The sequence below is a fragment of the Oncorhynchus mykiss genome, chromosome 24 (assembly GCF_057628025.1).
Source record: "Oncorhynchus mykiss isolate SJ-2025 chromosome 24, ASM5762802v1, whole genome shotgun sequence".
NCBI lineage: Eukaryota > Metazoa > Chordata > Actinopteri > Salmoniformes > Salmonidae > Oncorhynchus > Oncorhynchus mykiss.
The window spans coordinates 21227243-21252398 of NC_143045.1; the positions used below are offsets into that span (position 1 = coordinate 21227243).

Consider the following 25156-nt stretch of genomic DNA (forward strand, 5'->3'; position numbering starts at 1 on the left):
GAGAGAGAGAGAGAGAGAAAAAGAAAGAGACACTTATCGTTGATACATTTTTGAAATATTTCTCACAGTACTCATATACTTTGCACACAAACCTCTACCCGTTTGAAGTAAGAAATCATGAATGTATTCACTGGCCTTTCAGCGGCACGCTTGTATGGTTCTGATTGTCCGAAAGGGGTCTTCCCTTTCCCATCTTCTACTGTTGTTCACTCTGGAAGATGCTCCTTGGAAGGTGGCTAGCCAGCCGTGTCGACGGTTCCCATTGGTGATGAGAGTAGTAGAATATGGTGATTTGAGAAGAGTAGTAGGGTGGTCCCACTTAAATTCACTTTTCTAGATATTTGACGTTGAACAGCTAATTAGCCGTACCAGTGATTGTCTGGAAGGTGAGCTTCTCGCCACTTCGCCATGTTGATATTCAAGGTTCAAACCACTCTGCACGTGAGCTGCAGCTCTACACGCCTCTCTGGTCTGGGAGGTGAGTTTATTTTCTCCACCTCGTGCTGAGGTTCAAGGTTCCAACCAATTCAAATGTGTAGCTACCGCTCCACGCATTTCTGGTCTAATGTTAATTTCTCCACCAATTATTTTATGCACTCTGGCCCCGTCAGGCTGACACCCTCTTTGACCTCACTTTGGGCGTAGCTACCTACCATGCACAGTTTATAGGAGATAGATTATCCTATGGCTCCTAAAATCACATTCCTATCTTGACAAAAAAATCATTTTCCATATTTCATATACAACGTTAAGGATGGAGACTTCATACCTGTAATGTGTATACTTTTCAAGTTACAGTATTTCCTTTAAAACCTTTTTAACAGCATTACAAAATAACAACCCATATGACATGATTATTCTTTAGATCACCACTGACCATTCCCCACATTCTATTATTAGAAATATGTTCCAGTATTCACTTTTAGGACGTGTTAGAGAAATCAAATCAAAATCAAATCGAGTTTCGGCGGGAAGACAGTCTGTGTCGACAAAGCACATTCCTTGGTGGATTTTGGAGAGGGACAATGTAAATCATGTGTTTAGAAAGCACTGTAACTAGCTTGCACACAATTTGCGATGAGCAAGTGTGTTGCAGAAATAAATAGGGCTATGCTTATTTTTTTGCTACAGAGGCATTCGGTATAATTTCAAGATATGAATTATAAAAGTAATGTTTTTTTAAGCGGTGGGTCATTTTGAGCACATGTCCTCTGAAAGGTCTGTGCATGGCCCTGGGGATGCATATGGGTTTAAAGTATATGACATATTGATTGATGCAGTGCTGGAGGTACAGACAGACTGACAGAATTAGGGAAGCTCATTCACCAGGGATACATATGGGATTAAAGTATGTGACCAAGAAAGCACAGCTACAGTAATTACTCATTTATTCATGCCTTCCCTTCCCTCAGCCAATACAAATGCATGAATTGAAGGCCAGTGAGGATTCATTAGTTAACATGGGACGCTACGACTTGACTATGCAGTTGAAAGATCATCTGGGGGACAAAATATACATATTTATATTATTATGATTATGCTGTAACTATGGGGAGGGGCGGTGGGTGGGTAAGAAAATAAAAATACTTTAATTACTCTAAGGTGGTCTCATGGTGGCGGAGTTGACTCACTCTGCCCATTCTGATTGGCTATTTGACCCTAACACAGTTGACTTGTAAATCTCTCTCTGCAGATCTATTAAGTTATAGGGTTGACTCATCCTTTCTGTATTTAATTGTTTTTTTTTATCTACAGTTTCAGATTACTTCATACAGTTACATTTTGATGGGTCAGAGGGTCAGGTACATTCAAGGTCACTTTTACATAGTTCAAGGCAGTGCTTCTCACACCTGGTCCGTCTCCAAAATCTGTCTTGCCTACTACTTACTAAAACTACATACTGTGTACTAATCGTACTACATACCATTTAGAACATACAAAACAAATGCAGTAAGCAACAAATATCATCTTACTGGGCTCATCCTACTGAGAATGTGTCGTCTAATGCACAATTGCGATGAGTCCCTCCATTCATTCGAGTACAGTGCGTTCCTTATCTCATTATTAACTGATTATCACACGTGAGTCTGGAATGACGATTCTCTTCTTTAAAAGTGTGCATTGAATTCTACTAGAGGAAAACCCAAAATGAGTATAACGTCCTGGCATTCTAAAGCTTACTTGAGTCTCGAAATTTCACATACTATAAAACGTTCTATTTTCGCATATTTAAAATTCATACTATTTGGAACGGAAGTATGGGTATTCTGACATGGGCCTGGTCTTTCTGTCTCGATGGTTAGATTTGTGAAAATACTCTGTGTTTCTCTGTTCCAGGTTTGAGATCCACAGTGACAACAGCCTACGTCTGACTAAGGTGAGAGGGGAGGACGGGGGAACTTACACCTGTATGTCTGAGAACAGCGTGGGCAAGACAGAGGCTTCAGCCACGCTAGAGGTCCATGGTAAGAAACAAAGATTCTCTCTCTCACTCAATCACACACACTGATATGTGTTCTCACCCTTCTCATACTGTACAGTACGGTCACACACTGTTATGTCCACTTCATTTGACAGTGGTCATTTAGAGTTGTCAAAGCTCTGCCCATCCATCCGTGTGTGTTGGAATACGTGTTGGCATATCAATGTATTTGTGGTGGGCTTTCTTCTCTTCAACTCCACTGACAGAAGCTTATGCTAAACCGTATGGATTACTCCCTCTGACAGCTGTTTGGGAGATGGTGTACTTTAACACACTGCCAAAAAGCAGGACCACTATTAATAAGAAGTGTGTGTGTGTGTGTGTGTGTGTGTGTGTGTTGGCTGAGTGGGCAGCAGGGTTGACTTCATCCTCCATTGCTTTTGTCAGTCCTGATGAAATCTAAACCCTACCTCTTCAAACAATGCCTTCTGTTCCGTGTTTCATTGACTATGTAGTAGATGTCATGTTTTCATTTTACTGTAGTCAGCCATCTCATTCCGTTGTATTTCCCCCACACCATTCTGACTTTGTTTGTAGATTTTTTCAAATACATTTTAAAAGCTAGAGGGGTTATAATATTTAATGCATTCAGTATCATCAGCACCTAATGGTTTAAAAGAGCCTGTAAACATGACTTACTGCATGGTCAGGATTCTAGTCTACTGGCCTGTTGCAGCACTCAGGCAGTGCAGTAAGTAAGCTTGTACTCTGACACAGTGACCTAATGTGTACCAGATTAAGGATTGGTATCAAACAAACACATCTGCTGTACTCTTATTAAAGAAGTGTGTTGAGATATGAGGTCACAAAGTTCAGACATTCACTTCGTTTGTTACCACAGAAACCCATGATTGCTGAATGCGAAATTATTCCAATGGAAAAATACCATTATTCATTTATATTGTAAATTAAAAAATATATAAATATTAAAAGGTAACAGAACTGCCAATACAGGTTCACTCTGATCATGACTCTATTTGAAGTGAACATAAACCACATTACTGTTTAGTAACATGGTTTCTCTACACGGTTCCCTGTCATAGTTACATCCCCCCTGCTGGCTGGTTAGTGATGTTAGTGTAGTGAAGTCAGTCTCTCTCTGTGGCTGTGTGTGCGTGCTCCATCTCTGATGTGGGAAGATCTGCTGTGTTCTCCCTCAGAGTGAAAATCAAGGCACGACACAGATGACTCAGTTCCCTTGAGGATTTAGCCTGATCCCGTGTGTGTGTGTTGTGTGTATGAAGACAGGGAAGAAGCCTGCTGAGGAGAGCAAACAGCAGGAGAGCTCAGAATCTATGGAATTGGAGGCAATGCTGTCATTGTGCAGTCGAAGTCTATAGGAAGACAGGATGTGGTGGGATCAGAAGCAAGCTGTGGCCACAACACAACCTGACTGCCAGTTCATTTCCACTGATATCACTCCAAAGTAAACCCACAAATACCATCACAATAGTTTAAGATTGGAATTAGATTATGACTCGTCTCAGTATAAAAGATAGGCATCAATGTCTTCACTCGATAATGTGAAAATGAGAAGGCAGATTCATCAGAAAGGGAAACCATATCAACTGGCAGAGGGTTAAAGAGAGTTAAGAGAGTTAAAGACAGCAGTCAAATCATGGAGTAAAAAGTGTAGTTCTATATGCTAAATGTTGAATAAATACTGTTCTGGAATCACATAGTAGGTATTGATTATGCAGGGGAGGCAGGAGAAAACTGTGAATTTAAACGCTATAATTTAAAGCCTAAAATCTGAATCTTCTAACCGAGTGTCTCTGCTCTACTCTCCAGTGCCCCCACAGATCACCATTAAACCCCAGGACCAGATCTCCGCTCAGGGGTGCAGTGTCACCTTCCGCTGTGGCACCAGAGGAAACCCCTCACCTGCCATCTTCTGGAAGAAAGAAGGAAGCCAGGTAAAAATGATGGCACTTCCTGACAAACAGGAAGTGAGTGGTCAAGAAAGACTACTTCCTAAATAAATTTTTTTTTAAAATGACTAATAAAATTCCAACTATGTACTGTAGAAACTACAACATACGTTGTCATAGATAAATGGCACTTTAAACTGATCAACAAAGTAATGATGTTATGTCACATTTAAGTAGGGTTTTGATTTGTTTTAGCCTTATTTTAATCAGCAGCATACAAATAGTTTTCTCACCATGTTGGTTTGGTGGGGACTCATTTGATTTCTCTCAGCTTGAAACAAGCCGGGGAATTGTTCGATTTAACAATACTTTTCACACATTTTTTTTGATTGCCCGTGCTCTTAAAGAGACGTTGGCCGAGGTGAAATGAGGGAGGGAGCTCGTTTGTATTTGGCTGTGAGAGGCGACAACCAATAGGTGTTGGAAGGAATCACAGGAAATGCGTTGGCGAGGAAGTCACTGTTACCTGCAGACAGATGAAGAGAGGGGGAGGAAGGGTAGATGAGGGGAGTGACTCAGATGAGCTACATCATCTGGGAGAGGAGCTGCCTCCTTGGGAAATAGGCACAGAAACACTGTTTAAAACCTTCTATCATTATTACTTACTATAAATACCTAATGATAACATTCTGATAACAGCGGGGGAACAATCAAGATCACTTAGTCTAGATGGTTCTAGTAGAGAACATAGAGGAGTTAACACTCAGATCCGCCAGGCAGGGGGAAGTTGGTATGAGGTTCTCTGAATAAGTTTAAATGTGTTCCAGTCTATTTGATAGTTGATGTGCCTGGTCCCCTGTTTGTGAAGCGGTTTGCTGTACTTTTGGGATTATCTTGTGACCTTATAGCCCTGGTCCTCTCACTCAGTCTAAGCCTCTTAGAGGAATGAAATGGAAGGCTGTCCCTTCCCCCTATTCATGCCCATCTCCCCCTCTCATCACTCTGGCCGTGTGTAAAGCATCTGTCAGCTCACATCAAGCCAACAGACCAAACCAAAAGTCTGTAGTTCTCCTGCTATTCTGTATTGTGTTGGAAAAGTGATGGCCATATAATGACTGGATACACCATCTCTCTGATTCATCACTAGCTAAGATGCAAGTTTTTCTCTCTGTGTGTGTGTGTGTGTGTGTGTGTGTGTAGATGCTGTTGTTTCCTGGCCAGCCCCTCTCCCAGTCCGGTCGCTACTCTGTTTCCATGAGTGGTGAGCTGTCCATCACCGACGTGCACCTGGAGGATTCTGGGTATTATATCTGCCAGGCCATCAGTGTAGCAGGAAGTGTCCTGACCAAAGCCCTGCTGGAGGTGGAAGGGGGTGAGTTTGAGGGATGGAGGGGGTTACTTTGGGATGAGGAAGGGCATATGGTACTGGGAGAAGAGCCCAGCAAAAATATATTGATATTACAACACACATACCTGTATATGGATGGGAAGATAGCCTTCGACAGCTCTACATAAACACTGTCAAATAAAGTGGACATTAGTGTGTGTGACAGGACCCACTGACATAATATCCTCTCTGTTCTTCCCGCTCACCCATAGGTCCTTCAGACCGTGTTCCACCAATCATCCGTCAAGGCCCAGCCAATCAGACGTTGGGTCTGGGGTCCATTGCCCAGTTGCAGTGTCATGCGATTGGTGGACCCTCACTAAGGATCATGTGGGAAAAGGACGGGGAGAGGATTGTGGGGGATGACCCCCGCATGACCCTGATGGAGAACGGGACACTGCAGATCACTAATGTTGAGGTACGTGTATGATGTCATGGAATAAAAATATGGCTGTGATCTGGTTGTCTTTTGATCCTCATTAATAAATTAGTATCGCACGGCTGTACAGAAATGCCTGCCATCCATCATTGTTACATTTGTACTTTTTCCAAAACCAGAGGGCAACCAACAAATGTTTTTATGTTCTCCTTCATTATAAGTGCCACTCTGTACCACTCTGAAATCAAGGTGAAACTGAATTTCAAACCGACCTCTCTGGCGCGATTACCTGCCTATGCAGTGTGTAATTGTAATGTTAATGAAGGGGCTTGTTTGTAAATGTGTTCTGCTTTGATGAAAGAGCAGTCCATGGCCCTTTTGTGCTGTGGCCTCACCTGGAGGTGAGCGTGCGGAGCGGGGAGAGCAGCCTGGTTTGTGCTAATTGACTGTGGTCACGCATGATTAACGATTTCAAAGCCTTTAATTACATCTCTGGCACAACTCTCTCTCTCAGCAGTGGTGCTCAGCAAACTTGGAGCATTAACACAAGGTCCAATGCATCATTGAGGCAGGGGAAATCTGCCATGTCACTGCGCTCAATGGAACAGAAGAGATGCATTAGCTTGGCATGGAGAGAGAGAGGGAGGGGAATGGAGAGGACGAGATGTAGCGGGAGAAAGAGGGGCTAAAAATATTTAGCCTAGCGATGCCCCCTCCTAGTCTTCAATATTTCAGCAGTGGTTAAACTCACAAAGAGTTCATCTGTCCACATACTACCAATCCATAAACCAGAGGTCGATGCTGTGGTGAATGATCTAACATGAATTTGTTGGTTACAGTAGACTGGCACTCTGCCAGCCCAGTGTTAGTAACACCATTAGGACAGTGGAGAACATATTGCTTCTTTGTTCACTGTATATATATATATATATATATATGTGTGTATATATAATGTATATAATACAGTACTGTGGAAAGGGAGAGCAGGTAGACCAGGGGTGTCAAACTCATTCCATGGAGGGCCTAGTGTCAGCTGGTTTTTGGTTTTTCCTTTCAATTCAGACCTAGACAGTCAGGTAAGTGGAGTGACTTACTAATAAGTGAGCTTCATTCATTAATCAAGTACAAGTGAGGAGCGAAAACCGGTAGACAATCGGCCCTCCGTGGAATGAGTTAGACACCTGTGAGGTTGACCATGCACATGGGGAGATGAATCACATTTCGACTGCTGTTCTCTCAGGAGTGTTCAGCACGTATGACTCCTTCTACTACTGTGGCTGAGTGATGTCTGCTTTGTGGCAAAGTGGCATTTCATAAAATATTTTAACTTTACACTTCTAAAAGTGAGTCTCAGGATGGCGGCAGAGCAGTGAACAAGGAAGCAATTAATAAGTAAAAAGATGAGATCCGCTGAGATTTGCTCCACTCGGATTAACAAACACAGAAAGTATCTAAAGCACTGTGGTTCCAATGTTTTGGGTCCCCTCTCCTCATGAAAGGGAGCTAAAATGCAACTTTCTGTTGCTAGGATAAGGATTCGGGAATGTACACTTGTGTGGTGTCCAGCGCCACGGGCGAGTCGAGCTGGAGCGGGACACTCACCATAAGAGGTAAACACACACACTCACCTTGGCGCCTCACAAAACCATACAAACCCCATTGGTTTCAAATGATACAGTAAATGTACATTATACTTTATGGAAACCTACTTTCCTGCTTTAGCTACAGTATTCATCACTACTGTGTGTAGATAAATAGAATTGAAAAATAAACAGTCAAACTCAGACTATATCCCGGTACACCAAGTTACCATTATCACACACCACCACTGTCTCATGTTATCTAATGGCGTATCCCTGTTTGTGTCCCAGAGGACGGAGCCCCTGGGTCATCAGTTCCCCGAGTGTCAGAGTCCATCCAGCTGCCAGGGCCGCCCCAGAAGCCTGTGGTGACGGATGTGACCAGGAATACAGTCACCCTCACCTGGCAGTCCAACCCCCACGAGGGTGGGGCCGCTGTCACCTCCTACATCATCGAGGCCTTCAGGTACAGTATGACATGCAAAGACTGGGTACCAGAGACATATTTAGAAACCGCATTGTCCAACCTCTCTTAATACATGGCTCTGCAGGGTAATATATAAATAGGGGATTTCTATTTCAATGCTGGGTACTGGTGTATTTCTAGGTCTGTTGCTATATCAGTTGTGTCCTTGATTTGTATTCACATACAGGGATTCTCCATTTGGTTTAACATACATGTGCAACAGTGGCAGGAAATAATGACGTGAAAGGAAAACGAGCCATGGCAGAGGAAATCAAATCATAAAGCATTCTGGAGCAGAGAACATAGAATCAGTTGCATGAAGAAAAAAGCATCATTTTCCCTGTGGTCCTAGACGGCACTGACCTGGGGCTATGGAAGGAGAGACTAGCCAGAGAGCTCTTATCACAGAGGCAGAGAGGGCAGAGGCTCTGGGCAGGCAGAGCCAGACACACATACAGGCCAATAAGCTGCCTGGCACTGAGACTGACAGCACAGTTTGAGACAAGACATTCCCATGGGTAGCTGTTAGATGAAGTTTGAGGAAAGTAGCTAACAGAGCACAGTCTTTAAATAGAGCTAGCTGCTGGATGGGGACGTCTCCTATTATTCCTCCACTAACCCTCCTAGGGCTAGAGAACAGGGCTTAATGGAAGAAGAGGGATGGTTGGAGGATAGCAGAGGGCAGATTGTTACTCAGGTCTTATTTTTACCTTTATTTAACTATGAACAAATTCTTATATTCAATGACAGGAACAGTGGGTTAACTGCAGAACGACAGTTTTATTTACCTTGTCAGCTCGGGGGTTCGATCTTGCAAACTTTCGGTTACTAGTCCAACGCCTGCCGCTCCTTACCTGCCGCCCCTTATCTGACACCTACTGTAGTTAACTTCTTATGGCTGCAGGGGCAGTATTGAGTAGCTTGGATGAAAGGTGCCCAGAGTAAACGGCCTGCTCCTCAGTCCCAGTTGCTAATATAGGCATATTATTTTTGGATAGAAAACACTCTGAAGTTTCTAAAAACTGTTTGAATGGTGTCTATGAGTATAACAGAACTAATATGGCAGGCAAAAACCTGAGAAGAAATCCAAATAGGAAGTGGGAAATCTGAGGTTGGTCGATTTTCAACCCATCTCCTGTTGAATACACAGTGGGATATTGGTTGTTGCACTTCCTAAGGCTTCCACTAGATGTCAAGTGTCTTTAGAAACTTGAATGAGGCTTCTACTGTGATGTGGGGCCAGATGGGAGCTCTTTGAGTCGGTTGTCGGGCAGAGAGCCAGGGCCTGGTGACATGCATTTCACATGATAGCGACCTGCGTTCCATGGCTTTTCTACAGACAATGGAATTCTCAGGTTGGAACGTTATTGAAGATTTGATAAAAACATCCTAAAGATTGATTCTGTAATTAGTTAAATATTTCTACGACCTGTAATTTAACTTTTTGAAGTTCGTCCGACGTTCGGCTGGACCTGCATGAGCGTTTCGATTTGTGTACTAAAGCCCTAACAAAAGTATCTAATTGGACATAAATAATGGACATTATCGAAGAAATCAAACATTTGTGGAACTAGGATTCCTGGGAGTGCATTCTAAAGAAGGTCAAAGGTAAGGGAATATTTATCATGTGATTTCTGATGACTCCATATGGTGGATCATTTTTTTTACATTTTCTTAGCGCCGTTATTGCATGGTTTACTTTCTCCGTAAAGTTTTTTTAAAATCTGACACAGCGGTTGCATTAACCTTTCTACTCGACAACATTCCGTTGAAAAGGCAGCGCGCAAAATAAAAAAATATTGAAATAAAATATTTTTTGGGGAAATATGTAACTTTCACACATTAACAAGTCCAATACAGCAAATGAAAGAAACATCTTGTTAATCTACCCATCGTGTCCGATTTCAGAAATGCTTTACAGCTAAAGCACAACATATGATTGTTAGATCACCGCCAAGTTGAAAAAAAAAGCAATTTTTCCAGCCAAAGATAGGAGTCACAAAAAGAAGAATAGATTAAATGAATCACTAATCTTTGATCTTCATCAAATGACACTCATAGGACATCATATTACACAATACATGTATGTTTTGTTCGATAATGTGCATATTTATGTCCAAAAATCTCAGTTTACATTGGCGCGTTACGTGCAGTAATATTTTGATTCCAAAACATCCGGTGATTTTGCAGAAATACTCATAATAAACATTGATGAAAGATACTACTGTTATTCACAGAATTAAAGATAGACTTCTCCTTAATGCAACCGCTGTGTCAGGTTTCAAAGAAACTTAACGGAAAAAGCATAATCTGGGAAAGGCACTCAGAGCCCAAAAGAGCCAGAGGAATGTCCGCCATTTTGGAAAAAACAAAGTTAGAAGCAACACCATAAATATTCACTTACCTTTGATCTTCATCAAAAGGAACTCCCAGGAATCCCAGTTCGACAATAAATGACGGATTTGTTCCATAAAGTTCCATAATTTATGTCCATCTTCATGCATTTCATCCAGACAAAAACTCAAAAAGTTACTCCTTTAGAAACATGTATGGAATCAATCGTTCGGATGTCAACATAAAGCATCAATAATGTTCCAACCGGAGAATTCCTTTGTCTTCATAAAAAGCACTGGAACACGAGGTAACTCTGTCGGGAGCGCTCGTCATGAGACCAAGGCTCTCTGCCAGACCACTGACTCAGAGGTCTCATGAGCCCCTCCTTTATAGTAGAATCCTCATTCAAGTTTCAAAAGACGGTTGACATCTGTTACGAATCCCTTTTTGGCCCGGCAGTCTAGGGGGGATGGTAACGAGACCCGTAACATAACTCATGCAAATTATAATAGTGACAAAGTAAAAGTGAGAACGAAAAACCACAGACAACTTAATTACCGTCAAACACTCAGGGTTTATTTGAAAACACACGGTAAAGGGGGGGCAGGAAAAGGGGCTGAGCTGGACCCAAGGAAAGAAACAAATATCCAAAAACACCCCTAAGCTAGACTTGCCTACTACTATACAGCTAACTAACTAACCAAAAATACAGTGGGGGGGGGGGGGGGGTCCGCCCAGTTCTACCTAGTGTTCTTAGACAAAGTAGTCCTACGGGTAGTGTATGCCCATGGGCAACTTGTCTTGGTTCCCTCTTTTTCCACCATCAAACACCATAACACAAACAATACTCACAGGTGGGGACAAAGTGATCTGGAGGTGCTAAAACAAACGAGAACTACCGAGAGATTGTATGACAGCGAGATTGAGCTTCAGAGGAAACAACTGAATGGGTTTTTAAACCAAGGGAAAGGGGATGTGATTGGGTAATGGAAACAGGAGGAGGTGTGTCTTCTGATTAGCGACTGATTGGGGAATGATGATTTCCACCTGTGAGAAGGGGAGAAGGAGAGAAAAGAAATACACACACACACACAGGATACACACACAGAATACCTGTATCCGTAACACCCCCACCCTTAAAAGAGCAACCCATGGGGATTGCGACCACAACATTTACAACACATACCAAAAATCATCATATTTATACACGAGACAAAGCATCTGCCAACACATTTTCACAACCCTTTTTGTGGCGGATCTCCAAATTTATAATTTTGTACAATCAGCGCCCAAAGCATAAGGCGCTGGTTGTGGTTGTACATCCGGTGGAGAAACACTAACGGGTTATGGTCAGTATATACGATTACTGGTAGGGCACTGGAACCAATATACACCTCAAAGTATTGCAGACATAACAACAAAGCAAGAGCCTCTTGTTCAATAGTTGCATAGTTTGCCTGACATTTGTTAAACTTTTGTGAAAAATAACAAATAGGATGATCCACTCCACTCTTGTCCTACTGCAGTAGAACAGCACCAGCACCTCGAACTAGCATCTACCTCAAGTTAACGGTTGTTCAAAATTCGGAGCAGCAAGTACAGGGGTATTGCATAAGAGTGCTTTCGCAGTATCAAAAGCTATCTTACAATAAATTATCTTGCCAGATTGAGCAGTAGCCTTCCCAAACTCGCACTTTGCCAAGTTCAGGGTTAGAGAAGCAGCTGCCAAATGTTCACATACTACCCTTAGAGAGTCAACATGATCTGACCACTCAGACGAATAAATCACTAGATCATCAAGATATGCACTACAATTGGGAACACCAGCTAATACAGAGTTAACCTGTCGTTGGAAAGTGGCTGGTGCATTCCGCATCCCAAAAGCCATGACTGAGTACTGTAGGAAGTTGTCTGGGGTCACAAAGGCAGAAATCTCAGAAGCACGTGAGGTTAACGGAACCTGCCAGTAACCTTTTGAGGTCCAACTTAGTTACATAATTAGCAGCACCAATAGTGTCGATACAGTCGTCCAGTCTGGGTAAAAGGTACGAATCTGGCATTGTGACAGAATTTACCTTTCGATAATCTGTACATAACCTGGACGTACCATCAGGTTTAGGAACCAGAATGCAAGGAGTACTCCAAGGGCTGGAACTTGGCATAGCCAGGTCATTCTCCAACAAATATTTCACTTCATCCCTCATTTCTTCCTCTTAGAAGCATTGATACGATATGGGTGTTGCTTGATAGGGGCAGCATTTCCAACATTGATGTCATGTTCCAACACGTTTGTGCGAGTAGGAACGTCATTAAAGAGACATGGAAAACTGTGTAGTAGCCTCACAATATCGTCGGCCTGTCCGTCCGTTAAATGAACCAGACCTGATTGGATAGACAGCAGCATTTCTGAGTTGGGCAATCTAACGCACTGCTGCTGAGTATTGCGCAGCTCCAATCCATCAACATCATCAATATGACAGTCCACTATCATAGCAGTAGAAGCAGAGGAGACAGTAGTGCCTGCCGCTGTTTTTGAACTATCTACCTGGGTGATGGGTCGGGTGTGGTATATCTTCAACATGTTAATGTGGCAGACACGAGATTGGCGTTTTCTATCAGGAGTTTGAAGCACATAATCAGTTTCACTTCATTTATTTTCAATGAAATAAGGACCAGAGAAAGGAGCTGACAGTGAAGATCCTGGAACAGGTAGTAACACCAGTACTTGGTCACCTGACTGTAGTGGACGAGAAACAGCCTGTTTATTATAGTGTCTTTTCATGCTCCTCTGTGAGGAAGACAGAGCTTCCTTTGCGAGAGCACAGGCTTGGTGTCGTCGCTCACGAAAGCAACTAACGTAGTCCAACACATCATCTCCTGTACACAACTCTTGGGACAAGAGCTGTTCTTTAAAGGCTTTCATTGGTCTTCTCACTGTGTGACCAAACTCTAGTTCAGCCGGGCTGAACCCTAGGGACTCCTGTACAGTTTCACGAGCAGCAAACAAAACTAGAGGAAAACCCTCATATTTACGTAGCATAGACTTCAGTGTCTGATGCCATCTTTCAAGCGCACCCTGAGACTCTGGGTGATATGCACTTGCCACCCGGTGCGTAATTGACAAGGATTTTAACACCTGTTTGAAGAGCTTTGATAGGAAATTGGTACCTTGATCACTTTGTACCACCTTAGGTAACCTGAATGTCGTGAAGAATTTAATTAAGGCTTTACTCACTAGCGGAGCTGTAATCCTTCTCAGAGGATTGGCCTCGGGGTATCTTGTAGCCATACACATAACCGTTTAACAAAAACTGGTTACCCGATTTTGTCTTCGGTAACGGTCCAACACAATCAACCACCACATGTTCGAATGGTTCACCTATGACAGGTATTGGACAAAGAGGAACGGGAGGAATAACCTGATTTGGTTTTCCTGTTATCTGACGTGTGGCATGTCCGATAGAACTGAGCCACATTTTGTTTTAAACCTGGCCAAAATAAATGTCGAAGGATCCGATCATAAGTCTTGGTGATTCCTAAATGACCAGACCACTGGTGATCATGAGCAAGGGATAACACATTTTGTTGAAAGGCTGTAGGAATCACTATTTGGTAAACAGCATTCCAATCTCCACCCGCGTCAACATGGGATGTCCATTTACGCATGAGGAGATTACCATCAAGGAAGTAAGCCACGTTCTTCTTCTTTACCTCATCAAATGATACAACACTATAAAAACATTGAGCAAGCTTGTTGTCAACCTTTTGGTTAGCAATCAGCTGCTCACGAGTGACTGGTAACTGTATTGCATCAGCAATAAGTTCAACATACTTTGATTCTTCCCTGGGCTGTTTGTCAGAGGTGATCAGCTTCCCAGAGGTAGCACACAACATATCCTCTTGATCAACCTCTTTGAACAGCACAGTGTTCGACAAATCTATCACGTCCCCCACTTGTCATGCCTGAGCACGAGTGACAGCACAAGCGGGGAACACATGTGGATAACTCTGTGCCAGCTCATTGGAGAGAGAGTGGTCACTTTTATCCATTACTTCCAATACGGGTACTACCTTTCCTCCGGAAATATCGTTACTCATTACAAAGGTCACACCTTTTACTGGCAACATAGGACGTACCCCCACTTTGAATATTCCACTGATTAACTCAGAGTTTACTTTCGCAAAGTGCAATGGCACTGGGACAAAACCCATTTCAATACCTGAACTAACACACGAACCACAGTATGCATCGTCAGATAAGGGCAACACATCAGACAATATAAACGACTGCGCCGCTCCAGTATCTCTAAGGATTTTAACCGGACACTGAGACGCGTCGTCATTCATTATGGACACAAACCCCTCAAATGAACGGTTCATAACTGCGGTCGGGGACTGGGACTTTCAAACTACAGTTACCCTGAGGCACCTGTTTTGTTTCAGACCTCACAACCGTACGAATTAAACCAACACCTGTTGGCGGCTTGGCATGTGAGGCATCCCTTGTTTGCGTTTAAGCAGGAAGCAATCATTAATCATATATCCCACCTTATGTTAATAGAAACAGGGATGCTCATTTTTCTGCCGTGATTGATATACTGCTGGCCGACTAGGGCTAAAAGTAGGCAAGTCAGTGGCTCTACTCTCAGAATGAGCCGAAAACACACTCTTGTGCGTCAACACAAACTCGTCTGCCAACACAGACGCTTCTGACAGGGAGGATACTTTCTGTTCGTTTAGGTAAACTACAATGCTTTCGGGTAAGCAGTTTTTAACTCTTCCAACAAGATTAACTCCCGGAGAGAGTTGAAATCAGTTACCTTACTAGCAGCATGCCATTTATCAAACAGATTTCCCTTGTCTCTAGCAAATTCCACATAAGTCTTACTAGAAGACTTCTTATGAGACCTAAATCTCTGTCGGGATGCTTCAGGCACAAGCTCATAGGTACGAATAACAGTAGCTTTGACCACTCCATAATTCAAACTGTCTTCCAGAGGTAGTGCTGACAAAACCTATTGGGCTTTACCAGTTAATTTACACTGAAGTAATAGGCACCATACCTCTTCAGGCCATTTCAATGCTACGGCTATACGCTCAAATACACAAAAATAGGAGTCAACCTCCGACTCTCTGAACAAAGGTACTAAGGCAATCTGCCTACTAATGTTGAACGTGTTGGAAGCTCCAGCTGGTGAGGACGACTCACTAATAGTCACAGCCGGAACGGAGGCTAGCCTCGCTGTCTCTGCCTCCAGTTCCATCTGGCGCATTTTGAACTCCATCTGCCGCTGGTCTCTTTCTTTTTCTGCCTCAATTTTACACATTTCCAAATCTAACTGCCGCTGTTCTCGTTCTTTTTCAAGTTTACACATCTCCAAATGCCGCTGGTCTCTTTCTTTTTCTGCCTCAATTTTACACATCTCCAACTGGAGATTTTCTCGCCTAATTTGGGCTCTCTCTTCCACCTCCAGTTGGAACTGTATTGAACGGACATCCCTCCTGGCATCACCGGTTGACAGTGGGGAGAGTGGATCAAAACAGGGCAATGTGGCTGGAGCTTTAGCCTCGCCCTCGTTCTCAGACACCACCGGGCTTAGAGGAGCAGCAACATCCCCTACAGGGGTCGTAGGCTCAGGCAGCGGTAACACAAGCACCTGCTCTTCCAACAAAACATTTAACACTAGCTGTTTACCCTCCACCTTAACTACATCCTGCGGAATCGATATAGAATAATGGTCAGCCAAGGTCTGTAAATCAACTCTACGACATTTGTCAAAAACCTCCCACGAAGGGTTATCCAAAAAGGATCTCAAATCAAAAGTAGCCATCTTGAACTACTACACAAGAGCCAACAAATAGCAAACACTAATGCCACATCAGCTATGACGCTCAACACTGAACCAAACCACTAACACGAGCGGCATGGGTGTCAATTATGACATATCCCGAACGAGCCCCCACTTATGTTACGAATCCCTTTTTGGCCCGGCAGTCTAGGGGGGATGGTAACGAGACCCGTAACATAACTCATGCAAATTATAATTGTGACAAAGTAAAAGTGCGAACAAAAAACCACAGACAACTTAATTACCGTCAAACACTCAGGGTTTATTTGAAAACACACGGTAAAGGGGGGGCAGGAAAAGGGGCTGAGCTGGACCCAAGGAAAGAAACAAATATCCAAAAACACCCTTAAACTAGACTAGCCTACTGCTATACAGCTAACTAACTAACCAAAAATACAGTGGGGGGGGGGGGGTCCGCCCAGAACCTAGTGTTCTTAGACAAAGTAGTCCTATGGGTAGTGTATGCCCATGGGCAACTTGTCTTGGTTCCCCCTTTTTCCACCATCAAACACCATAACACAAACAATACTCACAGGTGGGGACAAAGTGATCTGGAGGTGCTAAAACAAACAAGAGCTCTACCGAGAGATTGTATGACAGCGAGATTGACAGAGAGATTGAGCTTCAGAGGAAACAACTGAATGGGTTTTTAAACCAAGGGAAAAGGGATGTGATTGGGTAATGGAAACAGGAGGAGGTGTGTCTTCTGATTAGCGACTGATTGATGACTGATTGGGGAATGATGATTGCCACCTGTGAGGAGGGGAGAAGGAGAGAAAAGAAATACACACACACACACACACACACAGGATACACACACGGAATACCTGTATCCGTAACAACATCTAGTGGAAGCTGTAAGGAAGTGCAACTTCATCCATATCTCAATGTGTATACGGTAGGCCAAGCTTTGAAAAACTACAAATCTCATGTCCCACTTCCTGGTTGGATTTTTCTCAGATTTTCGCCTGCCAAACTTCAGAGTGTTTTCTATCCAATACTACTAATAATATGCATATATTAGCATCTGGGACAGCGTATGAGGCAGTTCACTCTGGGCACGCTATTCATCCAAAAGTGAAAATGCTGCCTCCTATCCCAAAAAGGTTAAGGAGAGGTATATCTATATTTCCATGTCTAACAATTGTATTTTCATCAACATTTATAAAGAGTATTTCTGTAAAATGATGTGGCTCTCTGCAATATCACCGGATGTTTTTGGAACTAGTGAACGTAACGCGCCAATGTATACTGAGATTTTTTTATATAAATATGAACTTTATCAAACAAAACATACATGTATTGTGTAACATGAAGTCCTATGAGTGTCATCTGATGAAGATCATCAAAGGTTAGTGATTAATTTTATCTCTATTTCTGCTTTTTATGACTCCTCTCTTTGGCTGGAAAAATGGCTGTGTTTTTCTGTGAGTTGATGGTGACCTAACATAATCGTTTGTGGTGCTTCGCTGTAAAGCCTATTTGAAAAATTGGACACTGTGGTGGGTTTAACAACAAGATTACCTTTAAAACGGTATAAGATACATTTATGTTTGAGACATTTTAATTATGAGATTTCTGTTGTTTTGAATTTGGAGCCCTGCACTTTCACTGGCTGTTGTCATATGGATCCCGTTAATGGGATTGCAGCCCTAAGAAGTTTTAAGGAGCAGGTCAGAGTTCGAGCGCTGCTTCCTTAAGGCGCCTTAATGCTTTCCAGACAAAACAGTTCGAAAGAATTTGTGCATATATATCATGACAACATTTTGTGATGTGTTTTTGTTCGTTTTGTACTTCAGAAAGGTTTTTTCGCCTGTTCGGGCACACATTTTTTTTCTTCGGAGCCGAAGTTTTCATCCCTTCTTCAGTGATTGGTCAACAGTAGGGATTCTTATTTTTTTGTCATTCAACCAGAGACGACTCGCTTTCATGCACATTTTTTTATTGAGAAAGACTACAACAAACATCTTAGTAGTAAATTACGCAACTAAGAAATCCTCCGCAAAAACGTCAAAATTAATGACAGATTTCGGGAGTTATTTTAGATTAATTCAGAGTATTTTGAGGAAGTGTTTACTGACTACGGCATCTAAAAATGGTCAAACAGTACTATTGACGCTTTTTCTTGTTTTTCAAGTGAAGGTCTTCTAAGGGAGTTTGCGAGCACACTCAGTCGGTTCCCGGCTCAATGCTAACCCGTTTTGACTGGTTGGTTATCACTCACTGGGTAATTGACTGGACAAATCATACCATAGACTAGGTGATATGTACTATAGGTCCTCACTGGACTGAGACGATAATAGCATTCATTTACCCAACATTCATCAATGCTAGAGGACCCAAATTGTCAAACCACACTCATTGTTGCGTTATTTATCATATCAGGATAAGGACAAGGCCAGACAATCCTCCCAGAATTCAACCTGTAATTGATTAATGTTATTTTCCAGCCAATCCGTTGGCAGTGTGTGGCAGACGGTAGCTGACCACGTGAAACAGGAGAAGCACACCGTCATCGGCCTGTACCCAAACACTGTCTACCTGTTTATCGTCCGAGCAGTGAACTCCTACGGTCTTAGTGACCCCAGCCCAATCTCTGAACCCATCAGGACACAGGGTCAGTATGGACACAGAACAGCATATAATATGTGTATAATCACTCAATCACTTGGACTTTTTCATAGTAAAGTGTCCTTAGGCTGTTCTGAGTGCAGTGTGTTATGACATTAGGATGTTTTCAGTACAGTGTGGTATGACATCAAGCTTTTCTCAGTGCAGTGTGGTATGAAATCAGGCTGTTCTCAGTGCAGTGTGGTATGACGTCAGGCTGTTCTGAGTGCAGTTCTCTTGTGGTGTTGTAGATGGGAGTCCTACAGAGCAGGGAGTAGACCGCAGACAGGTGCAGAGAGAACTAGGGGAAGTGTCTCTCTACCTGCAGAAGCCTGTGGTCCTATCACCCAGCAGTGCCCAGGTCTCCTGGACTGTGAGTAAAACTGAGTGTCATAACCTGGAGAAACAATATGCAACTTTGTACTGTGCTCCATACTTTATAATATCTCGGGAAATATATAATTAACCACCTCTATGTCCCTCCCCCTGTGTTCTGTCATTGGTCAGGTGGCACGTCAATCTCAGTACGTGCAGGGATTCAGGCTGCTGTACCGCTCCACTGGCAGCGCCTGGTTAGTCCAGAATGTGAAAGTGGGGCCTGAGCTCACCACTGTCCTATCAGACCTGCACACGAACACAGAGTACGAGGTGAAGGTCCGCCCCTACTTTAACGAGCTGCAGGGACTAGACAGCCCCCTGGTGCAGCTACGCACCCCTGAGGAGGGTAAGACACGCAGTGGGATGCAGGATGTTCCTTCTCTGTGAAGTCCGTAGGCATACAGCAGTTCACTACATGTTATTGTTGCTGCAAGGGCAGTAAGAATCAATTTTCCTCAGACTTTCCCTTAGAATTTATAAAGATTTGTTTGCTTCTAAAATGACTCAATGCTGTGATGTATTACTGTAGGACACTACAGCACATGCGTATAGGAAAATGTATTTTATTGACCAAAGTCTCTTTGATTTCCTGGCTCTCATTAACCGACAGTTATCCATGTTCACATCCTTCCAGTGTTAAGTGCTCCCCCGCAGGCTGTGTCGGTGGTCCAGCTCAGCAACAGCTCTAGCATCAGTGTCTCCTGGGAACCTCCCCCCGCTGATGTTCAGAGTGGTACAGTCCTGGAGTACAAAGTAAGATTACAGAGTGGAGAATGTTGAAGCTGTACCTGGTTGGAGGAAAGTGCTACTCTAGACTACTGTCTGATGTTAATTTAGTGAAAAGTGGGCAGTTAGTCACTACAGCTGGTCGTGGGAAAGAGAAAATGTATTATTTGTTTGAATCATCAATGTGCTGATTTTAAGCAGTCGGTTTTATCCTTGTTGCCAAAAACATGCTGTGCTGAACAGAAATGCTGTGCTAGTGGTTTTAATTAAACATTGCTTAGTATCAGTTAACAGCAACACTTCTGTAGGATGCAAAAACACAATTTAACTAATTTTGTCCTCAGATTTAAATCACTTGTCCTCATCTTGTCGATTGGATCTGCTCTTGGTTTGCTTTGCAGTCAACAAAAATAAACATATTTTTCTCAGACTTTTCTGGGAAGGCGTTTTAAAGCCTATCGTATTACCATGTCGTGCCGGCTAGCAACAAAATATCTCCACTTCTGGTTCAGTTGTCCTCTTGGCAACATGATCGACTTGATGCTTCTAGTGTTATTAAATGTTGTCTGTCGTTTCTGTCCCTCTGGAGTTTCTGTCCCATTTCTGTCCCTCCAGAGTTTCTGTCCCATTTCTGTCCCTCCGGAGTTTCTGTCCCATTTCTGTTCCTCCAGAGTTTCTGTCTCTCCACCACTCAGTATCAAGCTTGTTTCTCTGTCTGCCAGGTCTGGTGCCTGGGGAGTGACACTGAGTTGAAGACAGAGAGCCATATCAACAGGACAGTTGATGGAGCGGGGTTGTCCATCCTACTGACTGGGCTGCTGCCAGACCTCCAGTACAGTGTGATGGTGGCTGCAGTCACCAACTTGGGAGTGGGTGAACATAGCCCACCTATAGACCTGGTCCTCAGTGAGTCAGCTTTACCACTAGAAGAGACCCTTCCTTAGATGTAACATTAATAGCCAACATTAATAGCCAATTAATACCCTGGTCCTCAGTCAGTATGGTAGATTACTAAAGACGAGGCTTGAGGTTTTTGAATTGTTTGTTACTGGTATACAGTATATCAACACTACTTGCTAGAAACCAATGGGGTAAGTTAGTTGTCTGTTTATTCAGGAAGCCATATTGGAAATGAATTTGCCGGACTGATAACCTGGACTCTCTATCATTCAGCCCTGTCACTGGACATGCCTTCAGACCCTCTGCAGAAAGACAGCAGCCTCAGTCTATCAGAGCAGATCACGGGAGTGGTCAGCCAACCAGCGTTCATCGCTGGGTTGGGTGTGGCCTCATGGCTGGTGCTCATGGGGTTCAGTGGTTGGCTATACTGTCGCCACCGCAGGAGGAAAGAGCTGGGACACTACACCACCTCATTTGCCTACACACCTGCAGGTATACTGTAACATCCTTAACCTCAACCCCAACATTGTATTCACATAGCATACAAACAATACCATTAGCATTACACCACTAATCTGTTCCAATCCTGTCACCATCACGTTTGCCAAGTCTGGGTATCTGAGTGTCTTAAAATGTGACTTGTTGTAATCTGTGGGTTCAGAATCCTAGTGTTGCTGTGATCTATGCCTTTTAGTGTATCTAGGTCAAACTCAGCAGCATGGCTGCAATGTGTTTGATGCCATTCCCCTCAGCAGCCTCCACTGCTTTGAGTAAGATGTGTTTTTAATTGCAACCATTGCTTTTGTTGTTTTTCCTGCAGTTGGATTTGCTCACAGTGAAGGATCTGGTCTCAGCAACGGAAGGTAGAGATCTTGGTTTTACTCAGATTTTCAATGTAAACAAGAATCAAATCAAATTTTATTGGTAACATACAAGTGTTTAGCAGATGTTATTGCGAGTGTAGCGAAATGCTTGTGTTTGTAACTCCGACAGTGTAGTAATATCTAACATATACCCAACACACACAAATCTAAGTAAAGGAATGAGTGGACTCTTTTTTTACAAACAGCATAGACTTACAGTAATATCTGACCTTTTAGTTATCTCCATCTGCCTACAGTAGACCAGGGATGCTGGACTCCAACATGGGGAACTACCCATGGCTAGCAGACTCCTGGCCAGCCCCTGGCCTTGCCCACAATGGAAAAGACTCAGTCAACTGTTGCTCTGGCAAACTGGACTCTACAGACAGATACTACAATGGTGAGAGCCCACAGTCACTTCTTGCAACTTAGGGTGGGATAAAATGCAGTAGTTTGAACAGAGGCAACATTAATAGTAATAAGCCGCCATTGCTGCTCAAATGATGGAACCTATTTGAGCTTTTGTGATTGACCAGGAAATTGCAGAGGGAAGATGAAGTGGTTCATTCAAGGAAATGGGTTCCACTTAACATTTTTTATTTACTTTCTATTTCTGTCCCGCAGTTGGCATCTCAAATTACCTGAGCCAGTCTGAGAAGTACAGCTCAGTGTCCACAGACAGTCCCATCTACAGCACCATCAATACAGCTGCTGCTGAGGACCTGCAGGGTTTAGCCTACTACAACAAATACTCCAACACCCCCTACACCCAGGGCTCCAACACCCCCTACACCCAGGGCTCCAACACCCCCTACTCCCAGGGCCCTGACCCCTATGCCATTACCCCCGTCCTCTCCAACTCGGGCCTCTTCGGTCTGGAGCAGGACCTGGACCAGTTGACCATCCAGTCTAGAGAGTACGCCAAGCTGCAGTACGCCAGGACAAGCAATGGTACAGGCAGCTATTACACTTCTCATGTACTGTAGTTAAGGGCTCATGGAATGTTCGTTAGTGAGGATATAGCTAACTCTGTTACATAGTTGATGTGGGTGTTTGTATGCTGTACATACATATGTTTAACAGAGCTAATTTCTAATGTTCTCTTCAGCTTGATTTAAATAAGTGTGTGGGTTGTCTGCTGTCTCTCTACTGTAGCCAAGCTGGGGAAGCAGAGGTCCACGTGTCCTCCATCCAAGCCTGCACCACTCAACTGGGAGGATGTGCTATCTCTACCACTGCCTGCTAATAAAGAACGGGGTTACACTAAGAGAGACAGGGATGAGGGGAGGAACAGGTAACACCTAGCGCCATATCCCCTGCAGACACCCTCCCATGGGATAGCTTGTTAAGTACAGATGAGGGAACTAACAGTGTATGGAGGGAAATGTCAGTAGAGGGAAGGAAAGCCAGGAGTGCTGAAGTTGTTACATATTGAACCTTTTCTCCATAACTCATTGTGATTTTTCCTGATGTTTCCTTTTTATCCTCTGACACCCTCATTTGAGGGCTATGTTTAGTTTGAATGTATGGCTTGCACTCTATTTGACCTGATAGTTCACCTGAACTATATAGCAAGAGTTTGTGACGTTAGGGCCAGAACCTGTCCTCCGATTCTAACCAAATTGTAAACTCTAATGATGTTTACTATGGTTAAGGTTGGAGTTAAAAACATTCTTGTCTGGAGGCTCAGGAGAGACTCTTATTGTGGCTGCATCAGGGGGAGTGGAGAGTGTCCTCTAACTGACTGTGACAGATGAGATTGTGGCCATAACTGGGGGGACCTAGCTGCTCTGACTGTACATCGTCTTTTGTAATGACATTAGCCACCGTCTGACAGTGTGGATTAGCACTTTCCTGTTTCAATAACATGTCCTCTATTAAATCTGCTCTGATGTCCTCTGACGTTGTCACGGCAACATAAATCATTTGAAGTAACTCTTGTGTTTTGTAACCCAATGCTGCTGGTTCCTCTTTTAAAATGTAACTCTGTCAACTACTGTTACTGTCTCTGGATATGGCTGTTAATGTGCCTCGAAGACTTTTCTTGATGTACAAGTATTGTGTAAGACCCCTTGATTTATACTGGGGTCTTACTGACAATGTTTTTCACTGAATGTGTCAGGTCCTCTTAGTTGTTAAACCAGGGGTATTTTCTCCTCTTCCTCCTGCTCCCAGTAGCTCAGATGAGGATGAGGAGGACTGGTGTCCCCCGCTGCCAGCCAGGACCTACCTGATGGAAGGCTCCAGGGATGAGTTACCCAGCCTGCCCTCCTCCAGAAGAGAGGAGCTGACCCAGGGCTCCACCTCCAGCCTGCGGTCCACAGCCATACTTCCCCCCTCCCCTCAGGAGGAGACACACCCCCTCAACCCCAACGACAGCCCCCCGCTGCAGCACATTGACCTGCTGGCCTGCTACGGGCCCAGTTCTCAGGTCTCCCATTCCAACCACAACCTGTTTGCCAATAAGGATGATGCCAGCGGGCCATATGATGTCAGCGGGCCATACCACACCAACCAATGGGGAGACACCCCCATGGGGGAGAGCTATATTTCAGAGAGGAGTAGCGGAGGAGGTTAGTTGTACACACCTGTCCCCTGTCTTTACAAACTTGTTCCCCTCTCATAGTTCTAATGCATAGGATAATTATTTATATGTGTAGCTAGCCTCTTGAAAATGACCAGCCTGGTCACAGAACTGTATGTGCCTTAGCCACGTCCTTTGTCATGTCATGCATGCCATGCATACAGTCTGTGTTTGGCATGATAATTAACTGGACAAGAGGAGTTGGCTAAAGCCCACACAGATCTGCTACCAGGCTAATCCATAAATGCATACTTATCCTGAATTATTCAATGTTGTCATGTTACATTAACACCAAGTATTTGCATATGAAGATGGCGCTTCCCTCTGAATGTCTACTTGATGATGACATCACTGTTCTTTTCTGTCAGGACAATCTCCTCCTTTCCTGGCTGAGTCCGCCCACGCTACTCAGGGGCACAGAACCAGGAGCAAGAAGAAAGTCCTCAGGGAGGGCCAGCACCGACGAGAGCTGCATGACCAAGCAGGTAAGACATATTGGACAGTGGGCTACATTTATGTTATCTTCATATCTTCTCTTTGGAGAGGCTTTTATACAAGACAACACACACAGCTTTTGGAATAACAAGTTATCCCAGTTTATTATTTGCAAGAACTTCGAAATGTCTCTTACTGGCTCTAACTTCTTGGTATTTAAATGCACATGAGTAACATTCCCGCCTTGGGATTCAAGCCACATCCTTACAGTACAGTGTATTTTCATTTTGGTAATTTAACAGATGGTCTTAT

General features: G+C 43.5%; 1 protein-coding gene across 7 annotated transcripts in view; it reads left to right on the forward strand.

Annotated features, from left to right (window-relative positions):
• Nucleotides 1-25156, forward strand: part of LOC110503971 (roundabout homolog 2) — a 63640-nt gene that overhangs the window by 36478 nt on the left and 2006 nt on the right. For 2 of the 7 annotated variants that reach the window (XM_021582664.3, XM_090219137.1), the window contains exons 6-23: nt 2338-2465; nt 4274-4398; nt 5554-5725; nt 5953-6158; nt 7648-7729; nt 7991-8165; nt 18799-18965; nt 19210-19331; nt 19466-19682; nt 19971-20089; nt 20785-20968; nt 21236-21454; nt 21783-21825; nt 22083-22225; nt 22450-22776; nt 22981-23119; nt 24001-24398; nt 24778-24894. In XM_021582664.3, the coding sequence (XP_021438339.3) occupies nt 2338-2465; nt 4274-4398; nt 5554-5725; nt 5953-6158; nt 7648-7729; nt 7991-8165; nt 18799-18965; nt 19210-19331; nt 19466-19682; nt 19971-20089; nt 20785-20968; nt 21236-21454; nt 21783-21825; nt 22083-22225; nt 22450-22776; nt 22981-23119; nt 24001-24398; nt 24778-24894 (3083 nt within the window). The remainder of the gene's footprint in view (nt 1-2337; nt 2466-4273; nt 4399-5553; nt 5726-5952; nt 6159-7647; nt 7730-7990; nt 8166-18798; nt 18966-19209; nt 19332-19465; nt 19683-19970; nt 20090-20784; nt 20969-21235; nt 21455-21782; nt 21826-22082; nt 22226-22449; nt 22777-22980; nt 23120-24000; nt 24399-24777; nt 24895-25156) is intronic. The other 5 variants (XM_036961462.2, XM_090219138.1, XM_090219141.1 and 2 more) reach the window with 3 other exon arrangements.